Source organism: Muntiacus reevesi, chromosome 4, assembly GCF_963930625.1.
Source record: "Muntiacus reevesi chromosome 4, mMunRee1.1, whole genome shotgun sequence".
NCBI classification, from domain to species: Eukaryota; Metazoa; Chordata; class Mammalia; order Artiodactyla; family Cervidae; genus Muntiacus; species Muntiacus reevesi.
The window spans coordinates 140,520,854-140,541,840 of record NC_089252.1 but is presented as its reverse complement, the minus strand read 5'-3'; the positions used below and the strand labels follow the sequence as shown (position 1 = coordinate 140,541,840).

General features: G+C 36.7%; 1 protein-coding gene across 3 annotated transcripts in view; it reads left to right on the top strand.

Moving 5' to 3' along the window:
• Positions 1–20,987, top strand: part of CEP83 (centrosomal protein 83) — a 138,483-nt gene that overhangs the window by 115,345 nt on the left and 2,151 nt on the right. The window contains exons 13-16 of one of the 3 annotated variants that reach the window (XR_010663047.1): positions 776–905; positions 16,583–16,686; positions 18,323–18,512; positions 19,470–19,641. Coding sequence is in view for 2 of the 3 variants with exons in the window: in XM_065934214.1 (XP_065790286.1) it covers positions 776–905; positions 16,583–16,686; positions 18,323–18,512; positions 19,470–19,574 (529 nt within the window). In the remaining variant the exon portion in view is untranslated. Of the gene's footprint in view, positions 1–775; positions 906–9,917; positions 9,982–16,582; positions 16,687–18,322; positions 18,513–19,469; positions 20,156–20,987 lie in introns of those variants that run through there. The other 2 variants (XM_065934214.1, XM_065934215.1) reach the window with 2 other exon arrangements.

Sequence of the window (20,987 nt, the reverse complement as noted above, 5' to 3'; positions counted from 1 at the left end):
AGATTGAGGGCAGGAGAAGGGGACGACAGAGGATGAGATGGTTGGATGGCATCACTGACTCAGTGGACATGGGTTTGGGTGGACTCTGGGAGTTGGTGATGGACAGGGGGGCCTGGCGTCCTGTGGTTCATGGGGTCGTAAAGAGTCGGACACAACTGAGTAACTGAACTGAACTGAACACATATATATGGAATCTAGAAAAATGGTATTGAAGTATTTATTTACAGGGCAACAATGGAGAAACAGACATAGAGAACAGACTTATGCACATGGGGAGAGGGGAGGAGAGGGTGAGATGTATGGAAAGAGTAACATGGAAACTTACATTACCATATGTTAAATAGATAGCCAACAGGAATTTTCTGTGTGGCTCAGGAAACTCAAACAGGGGTCTGTATCAACCTAGAGGGGTGGGATAGGGAGGGAGATGGGGGGAGGTTCAAAAGGGAGGGGATATATGTATACCTATGGCTGAGTCATGTTTAGGTTTGACAGACAACAACATAATTCTGTAAAGCAATTATCCTTCATTAAAAAAAATAAGATTTTTATGAAGAATAAATGATGTAGTACATGTATTGTTTTAATAAGCACAGTGGCTGGCTCATAGGAAACAGTCACTAATGGTGGTGTTAGGAAATACGTGGTCATGCAAGAATGCCTGTGTTGGATAAGGAAGGATGTGGTGAAGAAGGAGGCAGTGAGTTTGATTATACTTGTGGTAATATCTATTTAATTCTAAGAGTTAATAGGTTTTGCATACATTCTCTGACAGGGTATTGGAAGAGAAGCAAATACAGTGGTTGGAAGAAAAGCATAAGCTTCATGAACGTATCACTGACAGAGAAGAAAAGTATAATCAAGCTAAAGAGAAATTGCAGCGAGCTGCAATTGCCCAAAAAAAGGCAAGTGGTTCTTATTAAATTGTTTCTTTAGAGTAAAAACATAACTATTTTAGGAGAATAAAATATATAATTAAAACAGACTTTAGTGGTATGTTAAGTTTGATATTTAAACATGACATTTTGCTGTCAACTTTGCAAAGATAAATTGAGAACATGCAAACTACTCAACAGGTTTATTTCAAAATATGTGTACAAGTCAGTTTTTCAGAACCCACATATGGTTTTCCACAGAGATGGTAGTTTTCATTGATAGTTTCTAGACCAGCCCATACAAGGCTCATTTAATTCCTTCTTCACTTAAAATACAGTTTGATTAGGTCTGTTTCAGCCGGGCTTAACCAGTTCTTGTAACATTGTTTTTGTGGTTCCAGTACTTTTTTGTTTCCAACTGAAGAATATAAGAGCAAGTATCTCCTTACCCCAGCAGAAGGAACTAGGACTCCCCTGGCTTCTGAAACACCTGTGATAATTCCCACACTCATGATCTTTTTAAAACTTTATCTTTGCAGGCACATTTTCTCCAGAACCTAAAAACTTTAGTCCAGGGCATTATGGAAATAATGTAACCAGGTGATCCATCTAAGTCAGTGGTTTTTACAGCAGCAGACCCAAGGAATGCAGCATAGCCCCATTAGTAACCATGGCTCACTATGGCAGCAGTTCAGCAGTTATTTTCAGCAAGATTGGCACATGTATGCTGGGTGAAGGGGAACGTAGTAAAAAAAAAACAATCCCACAAATGAGTTGTTATGTCTTCATTTCATAAGCTCCCTTAGTACTGGCACTGGTGTGAGAAAGTGAGAAGGTCTAAAATGAGAGGAAGGTACTTCAAGACATATACAGACTGGTATCTTAATGTCTATATGTTTATTGGTAAGTGTAGTTGTTCATATTTGCTTAAGAGAACTGTATATCATTTACATATTCTGAATTTGGAAATAAAGGATGCAGTTCCTAGTGACTTGTTTATGTTATTAGATATAACTGCCAAATTTGTCCTGATAGTTGGAGTGACAACATGAGAGACCTAAACGTTATTACTTCCCCACTTTCTTGGTTTATGAATATTGCATTTCTCCTTCTTTTATGCTAAAAATAGTATAACAGTGAGATTATAAAACAGTACTTAACTATAGAAGAATACCAGTATTTTATGCTGGTATGAATATAATACTTACATTGTTTCATTGTTTTTCCCCCTGAATCTATCACTTCTCTTTCTCTTTCCTTCTGTCCATGTAAGTACTAAGCAGTGTATGGGTATTGATGGGGTTTTAGTGAAGTTATTTCACAGCTTGGGATGATCTCAGAAATCCTACTTATGCCTCCTTGTATTGTTTGAAGCCTAAAAGCATCTGAAGCCAGATTTTAACTGGAAATCATTAGAAATTACAAGGGCTGATTTTATCTTTCACAGAAAAACTTTCATGTTGAGGCTTTAGAGATAAGTATCTTAGAGATCAGATTCTAATTATTGAGGTTAGGTTGGGTTGACTTCCTTTGGAGCAAAAGTGACATCCAGTGGTGAGACAGATTATAAGCTAATCATAGGTATACCCGAAAGAAGGGAGAAGGTAAGTATTTTAAGAAACTTGCAAAATAACCTTTGATCAGTATTGACCTAGGATGAATGTTTTTCCTACTGAAATAACTGCCAAATGATGGATATGAATATAGTAAATACCTATTTTACTTTTAAAAATATAATCTGTGGATTATGATTTTAAGTTGTACAAAGTTGTTAATTCAGTAAATAATTATGACCCAGAGCTGTCCCATCATGTGGAACACTACCCTGTAGGCTTACAACTGTACCTCAGTTACAGTGAAAAAACAGACAATAAATGTGACACGGGAATACTGTCAAAAAAGTATTGAAGTATATGTAATTTTAGGGCTGGAGGATCTTAGTATTCAGATAGATTTTTGCAGATTAGGAAACTGAAGTAGTAGGTAGCCAAGATCACTTGACTAGTTAGGAATCCCATGACTGAAATCTGCATCTTTCTATTCTTAATTCTGTGTTTTTTTCTGCATTGTTACTCTTTTCATTTCTCCCTTTGATTCCAGATACTCTACTGCTCTTCTCTTCATTGTAGCCATAATGCACATAAGCTTATTTCCTGTGGCAAAACAGTCACTATAAAATTAATTTCTTTAACTCAGACCATTTTCCCATTCATATTAATGTTTCTGTATGAAAATTTTGGCTATAAGATAGCATAAAGAGGATTCATAAAATTGCAGCAGACTTTTAAAATTTCTTTAGATGACAAAACTCACAACTTTCTTACATGATAAGACTTAAAACAGGTCAAATATGTATTAACTCTAGAGCAGAAATCATAATCCTGTGAAAGGTTCTTATAACTGGAGAGTAGCAGCTTGATCTTTTTTCCTACAGGCTAGGTGAGATGGCTCACTGCCATCTGACTGTATTTGTTTACAACTCCAACCTCTTTAAGCACAAAGCTTATGTTATTTCTGGTAAGTGACATTACATGAAGATGTAATGTTAATGTGTAATGATATTTTGTTGTGTTGATTTGTTTGGAAAAGCTTGACCAGGTGTCTTTAAGTTGGAATGCCCTTCTGTAATTGATGACTTCTCTGTATGTTTTCCTCACACATTCTTGAAGTGTGAGTATGAAGAGCAATCTCTTGGTATGAGGACAATGATTTGTGCTTTTCCTTTTGAGGCACTTGAAATAACTTGTGACATTTATTCTAAGGTATATGTCTTTGAAATAATTCTTGGTTAGAGGTTGTGAATGGTTTAGAAAAAGAAATGAACTGTAGTCTTAAAGTTGTAAAATATCTATTGAATATGTTTTGTGGCCTGGCATTATGTTATACACTGAGTAGAACATAGAAGCCATGATTAATTCCTGTCCTTGTTGACCATATAATCTAACTGGAGAAATAAAATAACATGCAATACCTAAAGAATCTATTAGTCACTTCCATGTGATCTGTATGGACACTAAAGTTTGAGAACCACTCTCCTAGAGAGAAGAAAGCTTGAAAGCAGCCTAGTTAGAAAGCTATTACAGTAATCTTAAAATGATGTAAGAGGTCTGGAATTTGGGCTTGCAGTATAGAATGAAGGTGAAGGATGACTCCTAAAAGTATTCCAAAAGAAAAAAAATTACTATTACAGTGCTAAATAAGAAAGAGGAAAATAGGAAGTATTTTAGCTATGAGAGGATATAAGAGGAGTTGTCATAATGGAAAAAAGAGCATGTGTCAGTTGAGTACAAAGAGAAAATGTATTTGACTAAACACATGTCCAATATAAACTGATAACAGTGCATCCATGTAGACAAGTCCTGGACTCTTAAGTGAAGATATTGTGTAGGTAACCAGAAATAATGGAACATAAAGCATGAAGATCAGTAGTTCAGATTAGAAATGTATAATTAGACCCTTCAAATTTCAGGAATGGCTGAAAAATAAAAGGACTATGAACTAAGTTGACTGAGAAAGTAGCTGATTTAGTAGAGGAATGATCAGATGGTCATAGATATAGAAGCTATAGTATGTTGTTATATAAGCCACAGGAAAGAAAGATATCAAAGATAAACACTCATAATTGTTGAAAAGAGTTCATTGAATTTGGCTAGAATGTGGTAAAAGGAAAACTTTAGCTTTGAATCTTGCATCAATATTCTTTTGATTTGTCTTTTATTCTTTTGTGTTGTAATGTTTATAACACTAAGGCATCCATTTGATTGTCCTGTGATTATATCAGACTAAAATCAAAATTAAAACATTTCTTACAGCCACTTTCCCCTCTGGGCTTTGATTTCTTTCAGTGGAGCACCATTCTTCCAATCACTTATGCTTCTAACCTGTGGTTCAGCCTGAGGGCTCCCTTTTCCCACATCTAGTCAATCCCTGTATTAGTTTCCTAGGGTTGCTATAACAAATTACTACAAATTATATGGCTTAAAGCAACAGAAATGTATAATGTTATAGTTCTAAAGTTAGAAGTCCAAAACCAAGGTGTCAGTAGGGCCATGCTCCCTCTAGGGGCTCTGGGATAAGGGTCTGCTCACATGGTGTTCTCTCTGTGCGTCTTGGTGTGTGTCCAGATATCTCCCTTTTTATAAGAATACAAGTCAGTTTTGGATTCAGAGCCTACTCTCATCTTATCTTTACCCTTTTTTCCAAATAAGGTCACTCTGGAGTGACCTTACAGCACCAAGAACCAATTACCTAATTTTCTGGACACCAACTGGGTGTCTTAACTATTCAGTTAAATTCTGACACTACATCAGATTCCACAGATTAAAGGGTTCAGTCTCATAAGACTGCCTCCATGTCAACTGCCAGGTTCTCAGTCATCTGCACTGTGACCAATGACTATAAATTGGGGTCCCTATAAAACCCCTGCCCAGGTTCTATGAAAACATTTTATTTCTATTTCCTGGTTTATTATACTACGACTCAGGAATAGCCAAATAAAAGAGATGTATAGGGCAAGGTATAGGAACGGTGAGGCGTACCACCCTCCTAGCAAATAGTGCACTCACTGTGCTGGCGACTTTCCAGGGGTCCTTGTTAAGCGTTTTTATAGATGTCAGTCTCCAGTATCCCGACTCCCAGAAGTTGAGAATGGGAGGTGGGAGTAGGGCTGAAAGTTCCTACCTTCTTACCACTTGGTTTTTCTAGTGGCTAGTCCTATTTTAAGACTATCTAGGGATCCCATCCTAAGTTAACTCATTAGTATTAACTTGGATATGATTGAAAAGGGCTGATTATGAATAGCAAAAGATGCTTCTGTCACTCAAGAAATTCCATGAGTTTTTGGAGCTCTCTGCCAGTAACCCAGGAAAAAGACCAAATACATTTCTTTTTCTATCACAGTCACATTCTGAGTAAACATAAGTAGTACGGAGACACTCTTCTACCCAATACAGTCACTAGAGCCTGTGAATTCTTCCTTTATAATATATCTCGCATTTTCTCCACCTCATTTCTTTTGATTCCTATTGCTAACATCTGAGCTCAGACTCTTCTCTACACAGTTCCTCTGTGTTCATTTAGTCAGTTTACTCAACACATTTATTGAGAACCTGCTGTATGCTATGTATTGTTTTATTTGCAGGGATATACAAATAAAGACTGTACTAAGGAGCTTATATGATAGTGGATGGGAGACATGGGGTAAAGAATCAAATACATGTCAGGTGAAGCTGTGTGCTAAGAGGAAAACTAGTGGGGATAGAGGGTGGTATTTTATATAGGTTAGCAGGGAAGGCTCTGATAAGTAACATTGTGCAGAGACCTGGAGGAAAGAAGGGAGAGGTCATCTCTTGTTTGTAGGGGAAGAATGTTCCAGAGGGAATAGAAAGTAAAAGGTGGAGGCAGGAGTTGACTTGGTATGTTGAAGGAATACAAGAAGGGAGACCTGATTAGCTGGAATGGTGAGATGTAGGAGGAGGCTAGGTCATGTCGGGCTTTTTTTTTTTACGTTTTATTCTGAATAATAGGAACACACTAGAGAGTTTTGAATTGAGAAATGATATAATCTGAATTATATTTTAGAAGAATTTCTGCCTGTTGTGTAGCAGGGTAAAGAGGACTCAGAAAGACCACTTTTGCGTAGTCCAAACGAGAGCTATAGAGAACTAGTAGTAGACTGATGGTAAGATTCTGGATACATTTTTAAACGTGGAGCTTACAGTGGTTATAGGGTATTAAGGAGATATATCAAAGGTGACTGAGATGTTGGGCTTGAGTACCTGGTTAAAGTAGAATCGCTCTTTACTGACATGGGAAAGACCTTGGAAGGGGCAGATTCATGGGTAAAACAGAGATGCCCCCTTTGGACACATTAACTCTTTGAGATGCCCACTAGACTTCCAAGTGGAGACATTAAGCATTCTGGTGAGTATATGAATCAGAACTTCCAGGAATAGGACTGGGCTGGAGATAAAGATTTGGGGCTCACCAATGTGTAAATGGTATTGAAAGCAATGGGACTAATGAGGTCACCTAGAAAGTGAAGGAGAGGAGGCCAAAGGCAGAGAAGAATTTTTATGTTTAAATTTTTCTTGTCTTCCCATAATGTGAACTTTATTTCACAATGGTAAGATGATAAAATAGTAAGATGAAGACAATTTATTTGACTATGTGAGTATTAAAAAGAAAACTAGAGGAAAACAATATAATGGGAAGGACTAGAGATCTCTTCAAGAAAATGAGAGACACCAGGGAACATTTCATGCACAGATGGGCACAGTAAAGGACAGCAATGGTATGAACCTAACAGAAGCAGAAGATATTAAGAAGAGTTGGCAAGAATACAAAGAAGAACGATACAAAAAAGATCTTAATAATCTGGATAACCATGACGGTGTGATCTGTCACCTAGAACCATACATCCTGGAGTGTGAAGTCAGGTGGGCTGTAGGAAGCATCACTGCAAAGCTGGTGGTGTGCTTAAGTCACTCAGTCATGTCCAGCTCTTTGTGACTCCCATGGACTGCAGCCCACCAGGCTCCTCTGTGCATGGGGATTCTCTAGGCAAGAATAAGTAAGTAAGTGTAAGTGTTAGTCGCTCAATCGTGCCCTACTCTTTGCGACCCCATGGACTGCAGCCCATCAGGCTCCTCTGTTCATGAGATTTTCCAGGCAAGGATACTGGAGTGGGTTGCCATTTCCTTCTCCAGGGAATCTTCCCAACCCAGGGATCAAAGCCGGGTCTTCTGCACTGCAGGCAGATTCTTCACCTACTTGAGCTACAAGGGAAGCAGTTTGCTGTGGCTTCCTCCAGGGGAGTTTCCCAACGCAAGGACCGAATGCAGGTCTCCTGCGTTGCAGGCAGATTCTTTACTGTCTGAGCCACCAGGGAAGCCCAAAGCTGGTGGAGGTGATGGAATTCCAGCTGAGCGATTTCAAATCCTAAAAGAGGATGCTGTGAATGTGCTGCACGCAGTATGCCAGCAAATTTGGAAAACTCGGCAGTGCCTGCACGACTGGAAAAGGTCAGTTTTCATTCTAGTTCCAAAGAAGAGCATTGCCAAAGAATGTTCAAAGTACTGCACAATTATACTCATCTCACACACTAGCACGATCATGCTCAAAATCCTTGAAGCCAGGCTTCAACAGTACATGAACCAAGAACTTCCAGATGTTCAAGCTGGATTTAGAAAAGGCAGAGGAACGAGAGATCAAATTGCCAACGTCTGTTGGATTATTGAAAAACCAAGGGACTTCCAGAAAACATCTATTTCTGGTTCATTGACTACGCTAAAGCCTTTGACTGTGTGGATCACAACAACTGGAAAATTCTGAAAGAGATCAGAATACCAGACCACCTTACCTGCCTCCTGAGAAAACTGTATGCAGGTTCAGAAGCAACATTTAGAACTGAATATGGAACAACAGACTGGTTCAAAATTGGGAAAGGAGTGTATCACGGCTGTATTTTATCACCCTGTTTATTTAACTTATATGCAGAGTACATGATGCACAATGCTGGACTGGATAAAGCTCAAGCTGAAATCAGGATTGCTGGGAGAAATATCAGTAACCTCAGATATGCAGATACACCACCCTTATGGCAGAACTAAAGAGCCTCTTGATGAAGGTGAAAGAAGAGAGTGAAACAACTGGCTTAAAACTCACCATTCAAAAAACTAAGATCATGGCATCCAGTCCCATCACTTCATGGCAAATAGATGGGGAAAAAATGTTAATAGTGACAGACTTTTATTTGCTTAAGCTCCAAAATCACTGCAGATGGTGACTGAGCCATGAAATGAAAAGATGCTTGCTCCTTGGAAGAAAAACCTATGACAAACCTAGACAGCATATTAAAAAGCAGAGACATTACTTTGCCAAAAAAGGTCCATCTAGTCAAAGCTATGGTTTTTCCAGTAGTCATGTATGGATGTGAGAGTTGGACCATAAAGAAGGCTGAGTACCCAAGAATTGATGCTTTCCAACTGTGATACTGGAGAAGACGTCTGAGAGTCCCTTGGACAGCAAGGAAATCAAACTGGCCCATCCTTAAGGAAATCAACCCTGAATATTCATTGGAAGGATTGATGCTGAAGCTGAAGCACCAATACTTTGGTCACTTGATGCTGGAAAAGATAGAAGACAGAAGGAGAAGGGGACAACAGAGGATGAGATGGTTGGATGGCATCACTGATTCAATGGAACATGAGTTTGAACAAGCTCCAGGAGATGATGAAGGACAAGGAAGCCTGGCGTGTTGCAGTCCATGGGGTCACAAAAAGTCAGACACAATTGAGCGACTGAACAACAATCTTGTAATCATTGTTGATGGCTTTGTCCAAAGTTGTTCCTGTGGAATAGTAGGTATGCAGGTCTGATTGAAGTAGAACATAGTTTGTCCAAGGATTTTTGTTGTGAAGAACAGAGAACTGACTCAGATTGTGGGAGCAAAGGCTTCTTTTAAGAAGAAATTATAGGATGATTCAGTTGCAGGGGAAAAACTGATGATGCGGGAGAAAGAGGGCAAATGAAGGGACGATGTGTTTTAGTAGGCAGAAGGGCATTAGATTCAGTGCAGAGGGGGAAGGGATTGGGACACGGTGTCTCTGTTGTAACTGGAAAGACGACAAAATATTTAGTTGTAAATTCCTGATAAATTGATGGATATAATGGAAATATGTGGAAATTCTCTACTGATTACTGCTATTTTCTCCATGTGAAAAAGAATCTGGGTCACCAGCTTAGACTGTGACGAGTGGAGGTCTAACAGATTTGAGGAGAGACAAGAAGTTGTGAAAGAATGAGTTTGGGAGAGTGATTGCATTAGGGGAATTAGTAGAAATCCCAGGTACTGCCCTGGGGCCCATTTGACACTGTTTAGTCACTGAGTCATGTCTGACTCCCTGGGACCCTATGGACTATAGCCCGCCAGACTCCTTGTCCTTTGGATTTCCCAGCCAAGAATAGTGGAGTAGGTTGCTATTTTCTTCTCCAGGGGATTGTCCTGACTCAGGGATTGAACCCATGTCTCCTGCTTGGCAGATGGATTCTTTACCACTGAGCCACCTGGGAAACCCCATTTGAAGTTAGTGCTGGTTAATTTAAGGTAAGACCAGTCAGCATAATTTGTGTATGTGTGAGTACACGTGTGCGTGCCCGCTGTATTTCAGTTGCTATAGGTCCAACTGTGCAGTCAGTAGAGTCGTATTTAATTAAGGTCAGTTTCTCCAGGTGAGTTTGAAGAAGGAGACTTGAGTCAAGATAATGAGGGTTCTATGAAGAAATTAACGTTAGGGTCTAAGGCATTCATTGAGTCTACTAGTCAACCAGCCATGCAGCTCTTTTATAGCATTCTTACTCAGTTCCTGGCAAAGAAGAGTCCTCAGTAAATGGCTGTTTTTACAGTGATGAGGATAATAACAGTGTCATGACTCCTATCTTCAAGAAGCTTATCTCCAGATTTGCCTCTTAAGAGGCAAACTTCAGAGCCCATCTTTTACATTGATGCCATATTAATCTTTTCAAAACAATGCTTTTACCCATCAGTCCACTGCAGGGGAACCTTCAGGGGAATCCACATTCTTATAGAATTACAGATTCTTCTTATTCAATTCTTACCCTTTCTAAAAAGCCTTTTCTCATGTTTTTGTCCTTATTGATTGGCGTTCCCTCAGAAATCCCTACAGTTTGCATTAACTATGATTAAAATAGAGCCCAATTAAGTGGGCACTCTGTATATGTGTGTGCATATAAATATACATAGTTGGTTAAGATTTCATGAAAGTGGAAAAAGTTGTATTTTGCTACAGTTTAAATGAGCAGTAAAAATGGAGAAATATAACTAGAGTTTAAGATTAAAGTTTTACAGAATCATATAATAATGAAGTATTAAGCATTTCCATCTTTAAAATGTCTGCTGATAGTTGAACTAAAATACCTAAAAGGAGCATATGCTTTTGATAATAACAGACTAGGAAATATGTGGATCACCTCTCCACATGAGAACTAGAAGAAGCAGACAAAATATTTTTAAAAATATCCCCATGAAGGGCAGTGAAGAATTAAGAGGCCAAGATCCTGTAGAGATAGGAAACCTAGAGAGATGAGCACGACATTTGGCTGCTTTTCCCTTAGAGGAAACAACCAGTTCTAGAAGAGAGAGCTGAGAAGTGAAGCAAAGCTTTTGACAACCTCATAGGGGAACAAAAATCAGAGTTCAGAATCTGCTAGAGATAGGGTCTTAGGTCTCAGTCCACTAGTGCTTTGGGTTGACATTGTGAAGGAATATACCCTTGGCCTAAGAGTGAACTGAGAATAGCTTGGTCCTTGCAGGTATTGAAGCACAGCTTCAGATAATCTGTCCTTATAACTATTTTAAATTAACCTCTATTTGTTAGTGTTCCTAGCTGTCTGCCAGAAACAAGTATAAATCTTTTCTAAGGGAAACTAACATTGTAAGGCTTCAAGTTACTTTCTCAGTTTTTAAATGATAATATCTGTCCCTAAATAAAAAATAAACATAGACATCACTGCACATTTATTGGAGTGACTAAAATCCAAAACACAGTATCAACTGCTGGTAAGGATATGGAACAATAGGAACTTTCATTTATTACTGGTGGGATTGTAAAATGATACAGCCATTTAGGAAGATACTTCGGCAGTTTCTTACAAAGCTGAAACAGTCTGGCCATACAGTCCAGCAATCACACTCATAAGTATTTATTCAAACGAGTTGAAGACTTAGGTTCTCACACACACACACGCACAACACTGTGCACAAACTTAGAGCAGCTTTGTTCATTATTGCCAAAACTTGGAAGCAAGAAATATGTCCTTAAGTAGGTGCATGGTTAAAAAAACTGCTATATCCACACAAGAGAATATTATTCAGTGGTAAAAAGGAAATGAGCTATTAAGCCATGCAGAGATATGGAGGAACCTTAAATGCATATTACTAAATGAAAAGAGCTGGTCTGAAAAGACTGTTTACTATGTGGTTTCAAATACATGTCATTCTAGAAAAGGCAAAACTATGGAGACAGAAAAAAAATCAATGGTTGCCAGAGTTTGTGAGGTTAGGGAGTAGGGATAAATAGGTAGAGCACAGGGAATTTTTATGGCAGTGAAACTATTTTTGTATAATGCTACAGTAGTGGACATGACTGAACAATTAACACACACACACAGTAGTGGATACATGACATTATGCATGTGATAGAACCATAGAACTGAGCAACACAGGATGACAGTGAAAACTGTGGACCTCAGTTAATAATAATGTATCAATATGGGTTCATCAATTTTAACAGATTTCTGTTAATAATGTTTAAAAATAGCTGCATGAGGAAATAACACTGAAAATCAAGAGAAGTAACAACCAATGTAAGCACACCCCCACGGGGATTCAGGTAATGGAGTTACCAGACGTAGGCTTTAAAGTACCATGTTGTGTATGCTCCAAAGTAAGTGCTTGAGAATTGCGCCAGAAAACTAGAAGACATTTTTTTGTTTTAAATGGCAAGTTGAGAACTAAAAAACACTGAATTAACTGAATTATGAACTCTGTGGGTAGATTTAGCAGAAATCAATGAAGAGAAAATATGCAATAGAGAGAATTTAACTTGATAAGGCTGATCAATCTGAAAAGATGGGGAAAAAATCGATTCTCCCCAGACTCCTTATAGGTAGGTAAGTAAATAAACACGAATGGACAATATAATGGGCCCTGGTAGCTCAGGAGGTAAAGAATCTGCCTGCAGTGCAGGAGACCCGGGTTCAAAACCAATGAAGAGGGGGATATCACTATATATCTTATAGATATTAAAACAATATTATAAAAACAACTATGTTAATAATGCAGTTTAGGGTGAACAAATTCCTTGAACATCTCAGTAAAATTAATACAAAAATTAGGAAATCTAAATAGTCCCGTATCTATAAGAGAAATGCAGTCCTTAATTAAAAACCTTCCATAGAGAAAATTTGATACTTGTATAATAAAATTATTACCACAGTAAATCTAGTTAATAGTTAACATCCATCACCATACATAGCTACAGAATCATTTTTCTTATGATGAGAACTTTTAAGATAAATCTCTTAGCAGCTTTCAGATATGCAATGCAGTGTTATTAACTATAATCACCATGCTGTACATTACATCCATAGAACTTATTTATTTTTTAACTGAAAGTTTGTACCTTTTGATGTACTTTACCCGCTTCACCCATCCCTCACACCCTGCCTTTGGCAACTGCCCATCTGTTCTCTATATCTTTGAGCTTATGTTATTTTAAAGATTCCACGTATAAGTGAGATTACTTGGTAGTTTTTCTTTCTCAGTCTAGTTTATTATACTTAGCAAAATGTCCTCAAGATCCATCCATGTTGTTGCAAATGGCAAGATTTTCTTCTTTATTATGGCTGAATCATATTCTAATGTGTGTGTATCACATTTTCTTTATCCATTTATCCATTGATGGACACTTGCTTCCATGTCTTGGCTATTGTAAATAATGCTTCAGTGAACATGGGGTGCATATGCCTTTTCAAGTTAGTATTTTTGTTTTTCTCAGATAAATATCCAGAAGTGGAATTACTGGTAGTTGTATTTTTAATTTGTTGAGGAATCTCCATACTGTTTTCCATGTGTGCGTGCTTAGTTGCTAAGTGGTGTCAGACTCTCTGAAACTCCATGCACTAGACAGCCCACCAGGCTCCTCTATCCGTGGAATTTTCCAGGCAAGAATACTGCAGCGGTTTGCAATTTCTTACTCCAGGAATCTTTCAACCCAGGGATCAAACTCGTGTCTCCTGTGCCTGCTGCATTGGCAAGCAGATTCTTTACCACTGAGCCACCTGGCAAGTCCACTGTTTTCCATAGTGGCTGCACAATCCCACCAACAGTGCAGGAGTGTTCCCTTTTTTCCACCTTCTTATCAACAATTGTTTCTTGTCTTTTTGAGAATATCCATTCTAACAGTTGTGAGGTGATATCTCATTGTGGTTTTTACTTGCATTTCTGTGATGTTCAGTTCTTTCTTTACATAGACAACAAACAGAAAATAAAATATTTAAATCCATTTACATTAGCATAAGAAATACAAAATACTTAGGAAAAAATCTAATGAAAGATATGCAAGTCTACACTGAAAATTGCAAATATTGCTAAGAAGAACTAAAGACCTAGCTAAAGGGAAACTATACCATGTTTGATTTGAAAGACTCAATATTATTAAGATGTCAGTTCTTCTCAAACTGACCTACCAACTGAATGCAATTCTAATCAAAATTTCAGTACTTTTCCTTGTGGAAACTAGAAAGTAGATTCTAAAATTCATATGAAAGTACAAAGGACTAGAACAACCAAGGCAATCTTGAAGAACAACAACAAAGCTGGCGGACTTAAAGGATGTGGGGTCAATTGGTTATCCTTAACCCAACCTAATTAAATAAAAATGAACCACAGACCCAAATGTGAAGGTAAAAAATAAAACTGCTAGAAAAAAGCTTGAGGAGAAAATCTTAAGATCTTGGGATAAGTAAATATTTCTGAAATAGGACATTAAAAAAAGAACTAATCCTAAGAGATATGATTGATAAATGACATAAAAGTGTCACTTTTTTTTTTAATAAAATGACACTCTTAAGAGAAAAAATATTACCACACACTGGGAGGTCAATCTGCCACACATATATCTGACAAAGTATTCATATTCTGAATATGTAAAGAATTCCTACAAATAAACAGATTACTCAAAATATTTTCTTAAACAGGGAAAAGACTAGGACAAACATTTCATTAAAAAAGGATATCCAGATGGCCAGTATGCATAAAAAGATACTCACCCTCATTAGATAACAGGAAAATGCAAATTAAAAGTATAGTGATGTATTATTCTATTCCACCAGAGTAGCTAAAATGTTAAAAGACTGACCATACCAAGTGTTGGTAAGGACGCAGAGCAGTTTGAACTCTCGTATATTGCTGGTGGGCATGTGATTAATGGGCTTTCCTGGTGGCTCACACGGTAAAGAGTCCGCCTACGATGCAGGAGACCTGGGTTCAATCCCTGGGTTAGGAAGATCCCCTGGAGAACCCACTCCAGTATTCTTGTCTGGAAGATCCCATGGATAGAGGAGCCTGGTGGGCTGTAGTCCATGGGGTCACACAGTCGGACACGGCTAAGCATGCACACAAGATGTGATTAACAATTTGTTAGAACCACTTTAGAAAACCGCCAGTTTTACTAAAGTTAAAACATATGACTCTGTATGACTCATTCCTGAATATATACCCAAAGAGAAATGAGGACATATATCTACCAAAAGCATATTCAGCAGTGTTCATAAAAACTTTATTCGTAGTAGCTTCAAGCTAGAAACAATTCAAATTGTTATCAAGAGGAGAATGGATAAAATATGAGGTATTTGTAAAATGGATAATGACATAACAATAGAGAACTGTGATATGCAATAAACATGACTTAATCATAGAGATGAAATGTTGAACAACAAAAAATCAAGAGATGGAAGTATATACACTGTATGATTTCTTTGATGTGTGTGGGTGAATAAATAGAGTCCCAAATCACCTGTCAATACATTAATATATACTTGCGCTAATAAAGTACAGAAAAGTGGTTTTAGTGCCAGGGTAGGCAATGAGTGAACTCTGCCTGTAAGCAATACCATGAATAAATCTCCCCCCAGTATTGAGTAAAAGAAGAAAGCCATCTGTAAAAGAATGTGCACTATGATTCTGTTTGCATGAAGTTCAAAAACAGGCAAAACTAAACTGCAGCTTTAGAAGTGGATTGGTTGGTTATGTTTTTGGAGGACAGGGAGGGTGGAGACTGAAAGAGGGAAGGATAGGGGCCCTTCTGGTACGGCAGTGCTCTTGACCTGTGAGGTGACACCTGCGTTTGCTTTGTGGTTTTACATTCTGCTCAACATTTATATTCTGCTCATTTTTTAGTAAGCCTGTTATCCTTTAGTAAAGAGTTAGAAACCAAAAACCTGAAGGTCTATAGCTACTGAGTGAGTGTCAACATTTATAGGTATTTTTCTGTTTTTTTAAAAAAAGGCAAACTTTTTATAAAATTAAAAAGGTATTACCTTTTTTCATTTACTTGTTTTGCATTTTACATAGATTTTTCCATATTATTAGAAAATTTTCCCTTTAGAAAGGCATGTTTTCAAACTGAGATGCATCCATAATCAGTCTTAGCTGTCTGATCCTTTAATTTACAACTTTGGTAGTGATTTATCAATTGCAAACTTGCTTTTAATTTTAAATTTATAGTTATTTTAAACCCACGATATCTTCTGGGAAAATGAAGAGCTCATGATTGTCAGGTGACAGACAAACTCATTAGTAAAATTTGACTCCTTCCCTTCTTAAATTCCCTGAGAATTTTTATTTGTACAATTTCCTTATTGATGCTAATTTTCTGGTTTGGTATTTATAATAGTTCTGTTTGTTACATTGAGGGTATGAGCTAGATCTCTGCATTATTATCTTTGCAATTTTCAATAAGCATTGTATCCACTGATCTTTGCTCTGATTATTCACTGAAAATACTCCTCTCTAAGTAAAATTTTTTTGGTGAGTAAAATATTCACTGTATAGCTTTGTTCAAATAGGAGAGTATGTGTTACCATACTTGTTTCTTTCTCTTTTTTTTTTTTTTTTTTTTTTTTAGAGAAAATCTCTGCATGAAAACAAACTGAAGAGACTGCAGGAAAAGGTAGAAATCTTAGAGGCAAAGAGAGAAGAATTGGAAACAGAAAATCAGGTGTTAAATAGGTAATACGTTTGTATGTATATATGCCCCATGTGGTATTTTGATGTTATAGAACTTTGTTTTTGAGTATAATGTACTTGGGTTGCTTTTAAAATATAAATTTAAAACAATCTTAAAACTTCGTTAGACTCCTCATTCATTATCTTTGCTATTTTTTTTCTGATTGAATGTTTCTTAAATGAAAAGGTCTTTAATATATGCATTTCTGTTTTGTATGGTTGAGACTGACAGGAAGGTCAATCCCTGGCTTTGGTAGCCAGGAGTGGTGTAAATCCTTGCTGCTGAGACAAGACAGTTTAGTGATTATAAACTCTAAATTGTGGCCAGAACTTTGAATCAAGGCTCAGTTTTTTAATGTTTTGGTATGGAAAATATTATTGGGCAGTAGTTTCTGGTTCTTATTTATAGCCAAGCACAACTAATAATCTGTATCATTAGCATTTTTGAGCAGAGATTTACCATTTTTATTTAGTAGTAGTGGCATTGTATGACCCATGTGATTTAAGTTAATAAAATCTTTTCAATTTCAGCTAATTAGTGGTAGTCTTCAGCATTTAGACAGTATCAGACTTTTCTGTAATGGAAGTTGCCTGTATGTCAAGCAATGATGTTTTACAATGTGCACTGGTCTTCTTGGGTATAATTAGTACTAAAATGTGAACAGTTGTGTGTGGTGTTTTTTTTTAGAACATCCAAGAGGTTTCCAGACTGTGCAATAAATGCCAGTTTTACAAATACTTTCTGTTCCAAAGTGAGAAGCCACCACATTCATTCTAAAGCAAAATTCAACTTATTATTTCAAAATTAATTGTTGTGCACTGGGAGGACCCTGAGGAGTCGGGTGGGGAGGGAGGTGGGAGGGGGGATCGGGATGGGGAATACGTGTAACTATATGGCTGATTCATGTCAATGTATGACAAAACCCACTGAAATGTTGTAAAGTGATTGGCCTCCAACTAATAAAATAATATTAAAAAAAAAATTAATTGTTGTGGAGGAGGTGTTATCAATTTAAGAGTGGGCAGCTATGGCACAGATCACCTAAAACTTTAAGTGGTTTTGAAACTATATTTGATTACTTGTGATATTAGGAAATTAATGTCCAAAAAGGTGGTGATCTGTGAAGGCCTGAAAAGTTTTTTTTAATCCATGTCATTTTCCCTTCAGTTGGGTAGCTTTACCTTTGTCATTAGGAACATAAATAGGACAAAATAAATTAGCTATGTTTGACCATATTTCACCTACAAAATTTATAATATTCAACCTGGTATTTTCTCTATTTCTATTTGATTTCTGAAGTAAAATAAGGCACCCCCCTTTTTTTTAAGGAGTCCTTGTGGTTTGAAGATTCATGGGTTGGGGCAATAGAATTAAAGTAAAAATATCAATGTTTTTAATCTCTTAATTGTCAAATAAAACTTTAAGTTGACAGCCTACAGGGCCAACAATAACACATGTAATTAAGATGTCTTGTTTCTGTTTATCTTTCTAGATAAACTGAATTTTATGTATTATATATAGGTAAATCTTACAACTTAAAAATCCTTCCCTCCCAGTTAAAATAATGTTCTGTGACTCATACTGCTCTTCAACAGAATATAACTGTATTAAGCAACAGAAATGATTTTCCTTTTTAAGACAAAATGTTCCATTTGAAGAGTATACAAGACTTCAAAAAAGACTAAAGGATATACAGAGAAGACATAATGAATTTCGAAGTTTAATTTTGGTTCCTAATATACCTCCATCAGCATCCATCAATCCTGTTAGTCTTCAGTCATCAACTGTGATTCCAGGCATGGAACTGTCCTTTCCTCCTCACATGCAGGTATGGGCATTTATTTTACGAGAGCAAAGTTAGATAGATACTTCTGTAAGTTTTACCTGTTTAAATAGTTAAAAACCTAAATCTTTACCAGAAAAATTGCTGAGAGGCATAGTGGATTTGAATCTGTCCTTCAGTGATGATGCTAGGAGTAAAGTCTCCTACTGGGCACCTGAAAGGAAGGAACTGATAGTCTTTGAGTAAACTGTTGAGTTTGTAGGTCACTCATGTAATTCTGATTATTACCAACATTTATGCAAATGTACTATGCGCTTTCCATACAATATTTTATTTAATCCTAATGAAAAATGCTTTGAGGGAAGGTATTAGTATTCCTAGTTTGCAGATGAGGAAGCTGAGTCAGAGAGGTGAAGTGACTTGCTCAAGGTCATAACTGAGAGCTGAGTTTCAAACCTAAATTTGTTTCCAAAACTTGAGTTAATTTTACTTTATCAAATCCCTGAGATGTTGAGGGAACCAGATTGATCAGATGATTTTTAGAAGATGAACTGTTAATAAGCAATGACATTTTGTAATGTAAGCAAGGAAGATTTTTAATGTTCTAAGTCACTGAATTGTATCTCTGATGAAGTGCTTTGTTTACATAATAAACTTATGTTAAACTTGTCTTGTTAGAAAGTTGCCACATAAGTACACCTGGGCCCTGTATTACTATTATCTAATTTATTCTGCGGTGTACTTTAAACCTAGAGAAGAACAGACTTTGGGTATTGGCTGAAGGCTACAGCCTGAGGCAGGAGAAGAGGGAGGACTAGTTGGTAGTCTAGACCATGCTGGTGTTCTTAGACTGCTAAAATGGTCATCCTTTTCTTGCCAGATGTTGCAGACCTGAATAAAAGAGGCACTGAGGCCACTGCCTAACAGTTATTTTTATACCAGTTTTTCTAACAGTCTTTCTTGCAATGCTTTTTCTGTTTTTCCTTTTTCTGTGCTTTTAAGGAGGAACAGCATCAAAGGGAACTCTCTCTACTTCGCAAAAGACTAGAAGAACTTGAAACAACACAAAGGAAACAACTAGAGGAACTTGGATCTCCTGGGGAATGATTTGCTTGGAGAAAAGGCAGATCAAAAGGGATGAAATCAGTGACTCAATAAAGCTTGAAGTTTTAATGTATGTGGCATTTTAGATACTTCATTACTGTTTGCCAAAACACTTGACTGTGCCTCAAGAAAAAGTACTAGCTACATGCTGTGTTGCATGAATGTCAGGATTTTAAGGTTATAGTAATGATAAGTGAAGCCCTAAGACAGCTTCAGAGATATTTAGAATATTATTGACAACCCTTTGAGAATGTTAAATAAATGAACAAATAAAAAGGAACTAAATAGGGAATCAAGTTTTTCAATTATTAATTTTACTTTGTTGAATTTTTTTTTGGGGGGTACCATTTTGCCAAAATATGACTTTGTTGAATTCCCTCTTTGAGGTGCTTAGCAATCACATGGTCAGAAATGTTTTCTGGTTTACTATATGTAAAAGTTACAAACCTCTGCTTCTTGAAAAAAGATGACAATTTAAAGTCAGCATAAAACTTAAGATATCTATATATATTACACAACACTACCTTTTCTAAAAGCTGTGTGCACATAATTTATTAAAAGCTTAATAAATATTTTTCTAGTTATATTGTTTTGTGTTTGTTTTGACCATACAGTGTAGAAGATCTCACTAATTTTGGCTTCGTTGAGTTAGAATTAATAGAAAATAACAAAGTACAAATAGTGAGATCCTGTGGCTGTATAATAAAACAGGGGCCATTTATTGTAAAACCTGAACCCAGTGGGGTCCCTTTAGAAATAATGTTGGTGTTTAACTTTGTCTCCTGCTGTTTTGGACCTAACCGAATTGTTATAAATGTTTTATTTCTCTGTGTCCCTAAGTATGCCGTCATTTGCTTTTTTATGTAACATCTTTTAAAGGCATTCTGCTGGAATAACTTCATGTCAACAAGGCAAAGCTAAAGTCTGCTGGACTAAGTGGAATGTTCATTATCTAGACGTCATCACATTCAAAATTCCAAGATGACAGTGGAGGCCAGGAGTAAGATTGCATAGCCTTAACATCATTTAGAAGAAACTAGACTGACTTACTATATAATGTAGCTGCTGATTTACAAAGTGTATACAGTGACACTTTGTTCTTGAAAAATAATTTCCGTGGAGCTACTTAGAATGAAAAAAATCTATTACTAGAAAACTTGAAGGAAGAAAAAGACAAAAACAGTCCATATTTACATCAAAATGTTTATTTTTGGATATAGACATTTAAAACATTCATCTCCAAGAACTGCTTCAATCAGGTATACAATAAGAAATAGACTTTAAATCCCTAATACAGAAAAAAGTAACAGAATTAGTTTTTAAATGCTGCTGTAGACACTAGTGTTAGAAAAAAGAAAAGTTTATAAATGGTTTTGCACCAAAAAAATATGCAAAGAAACTTGAAAATAGAAATTG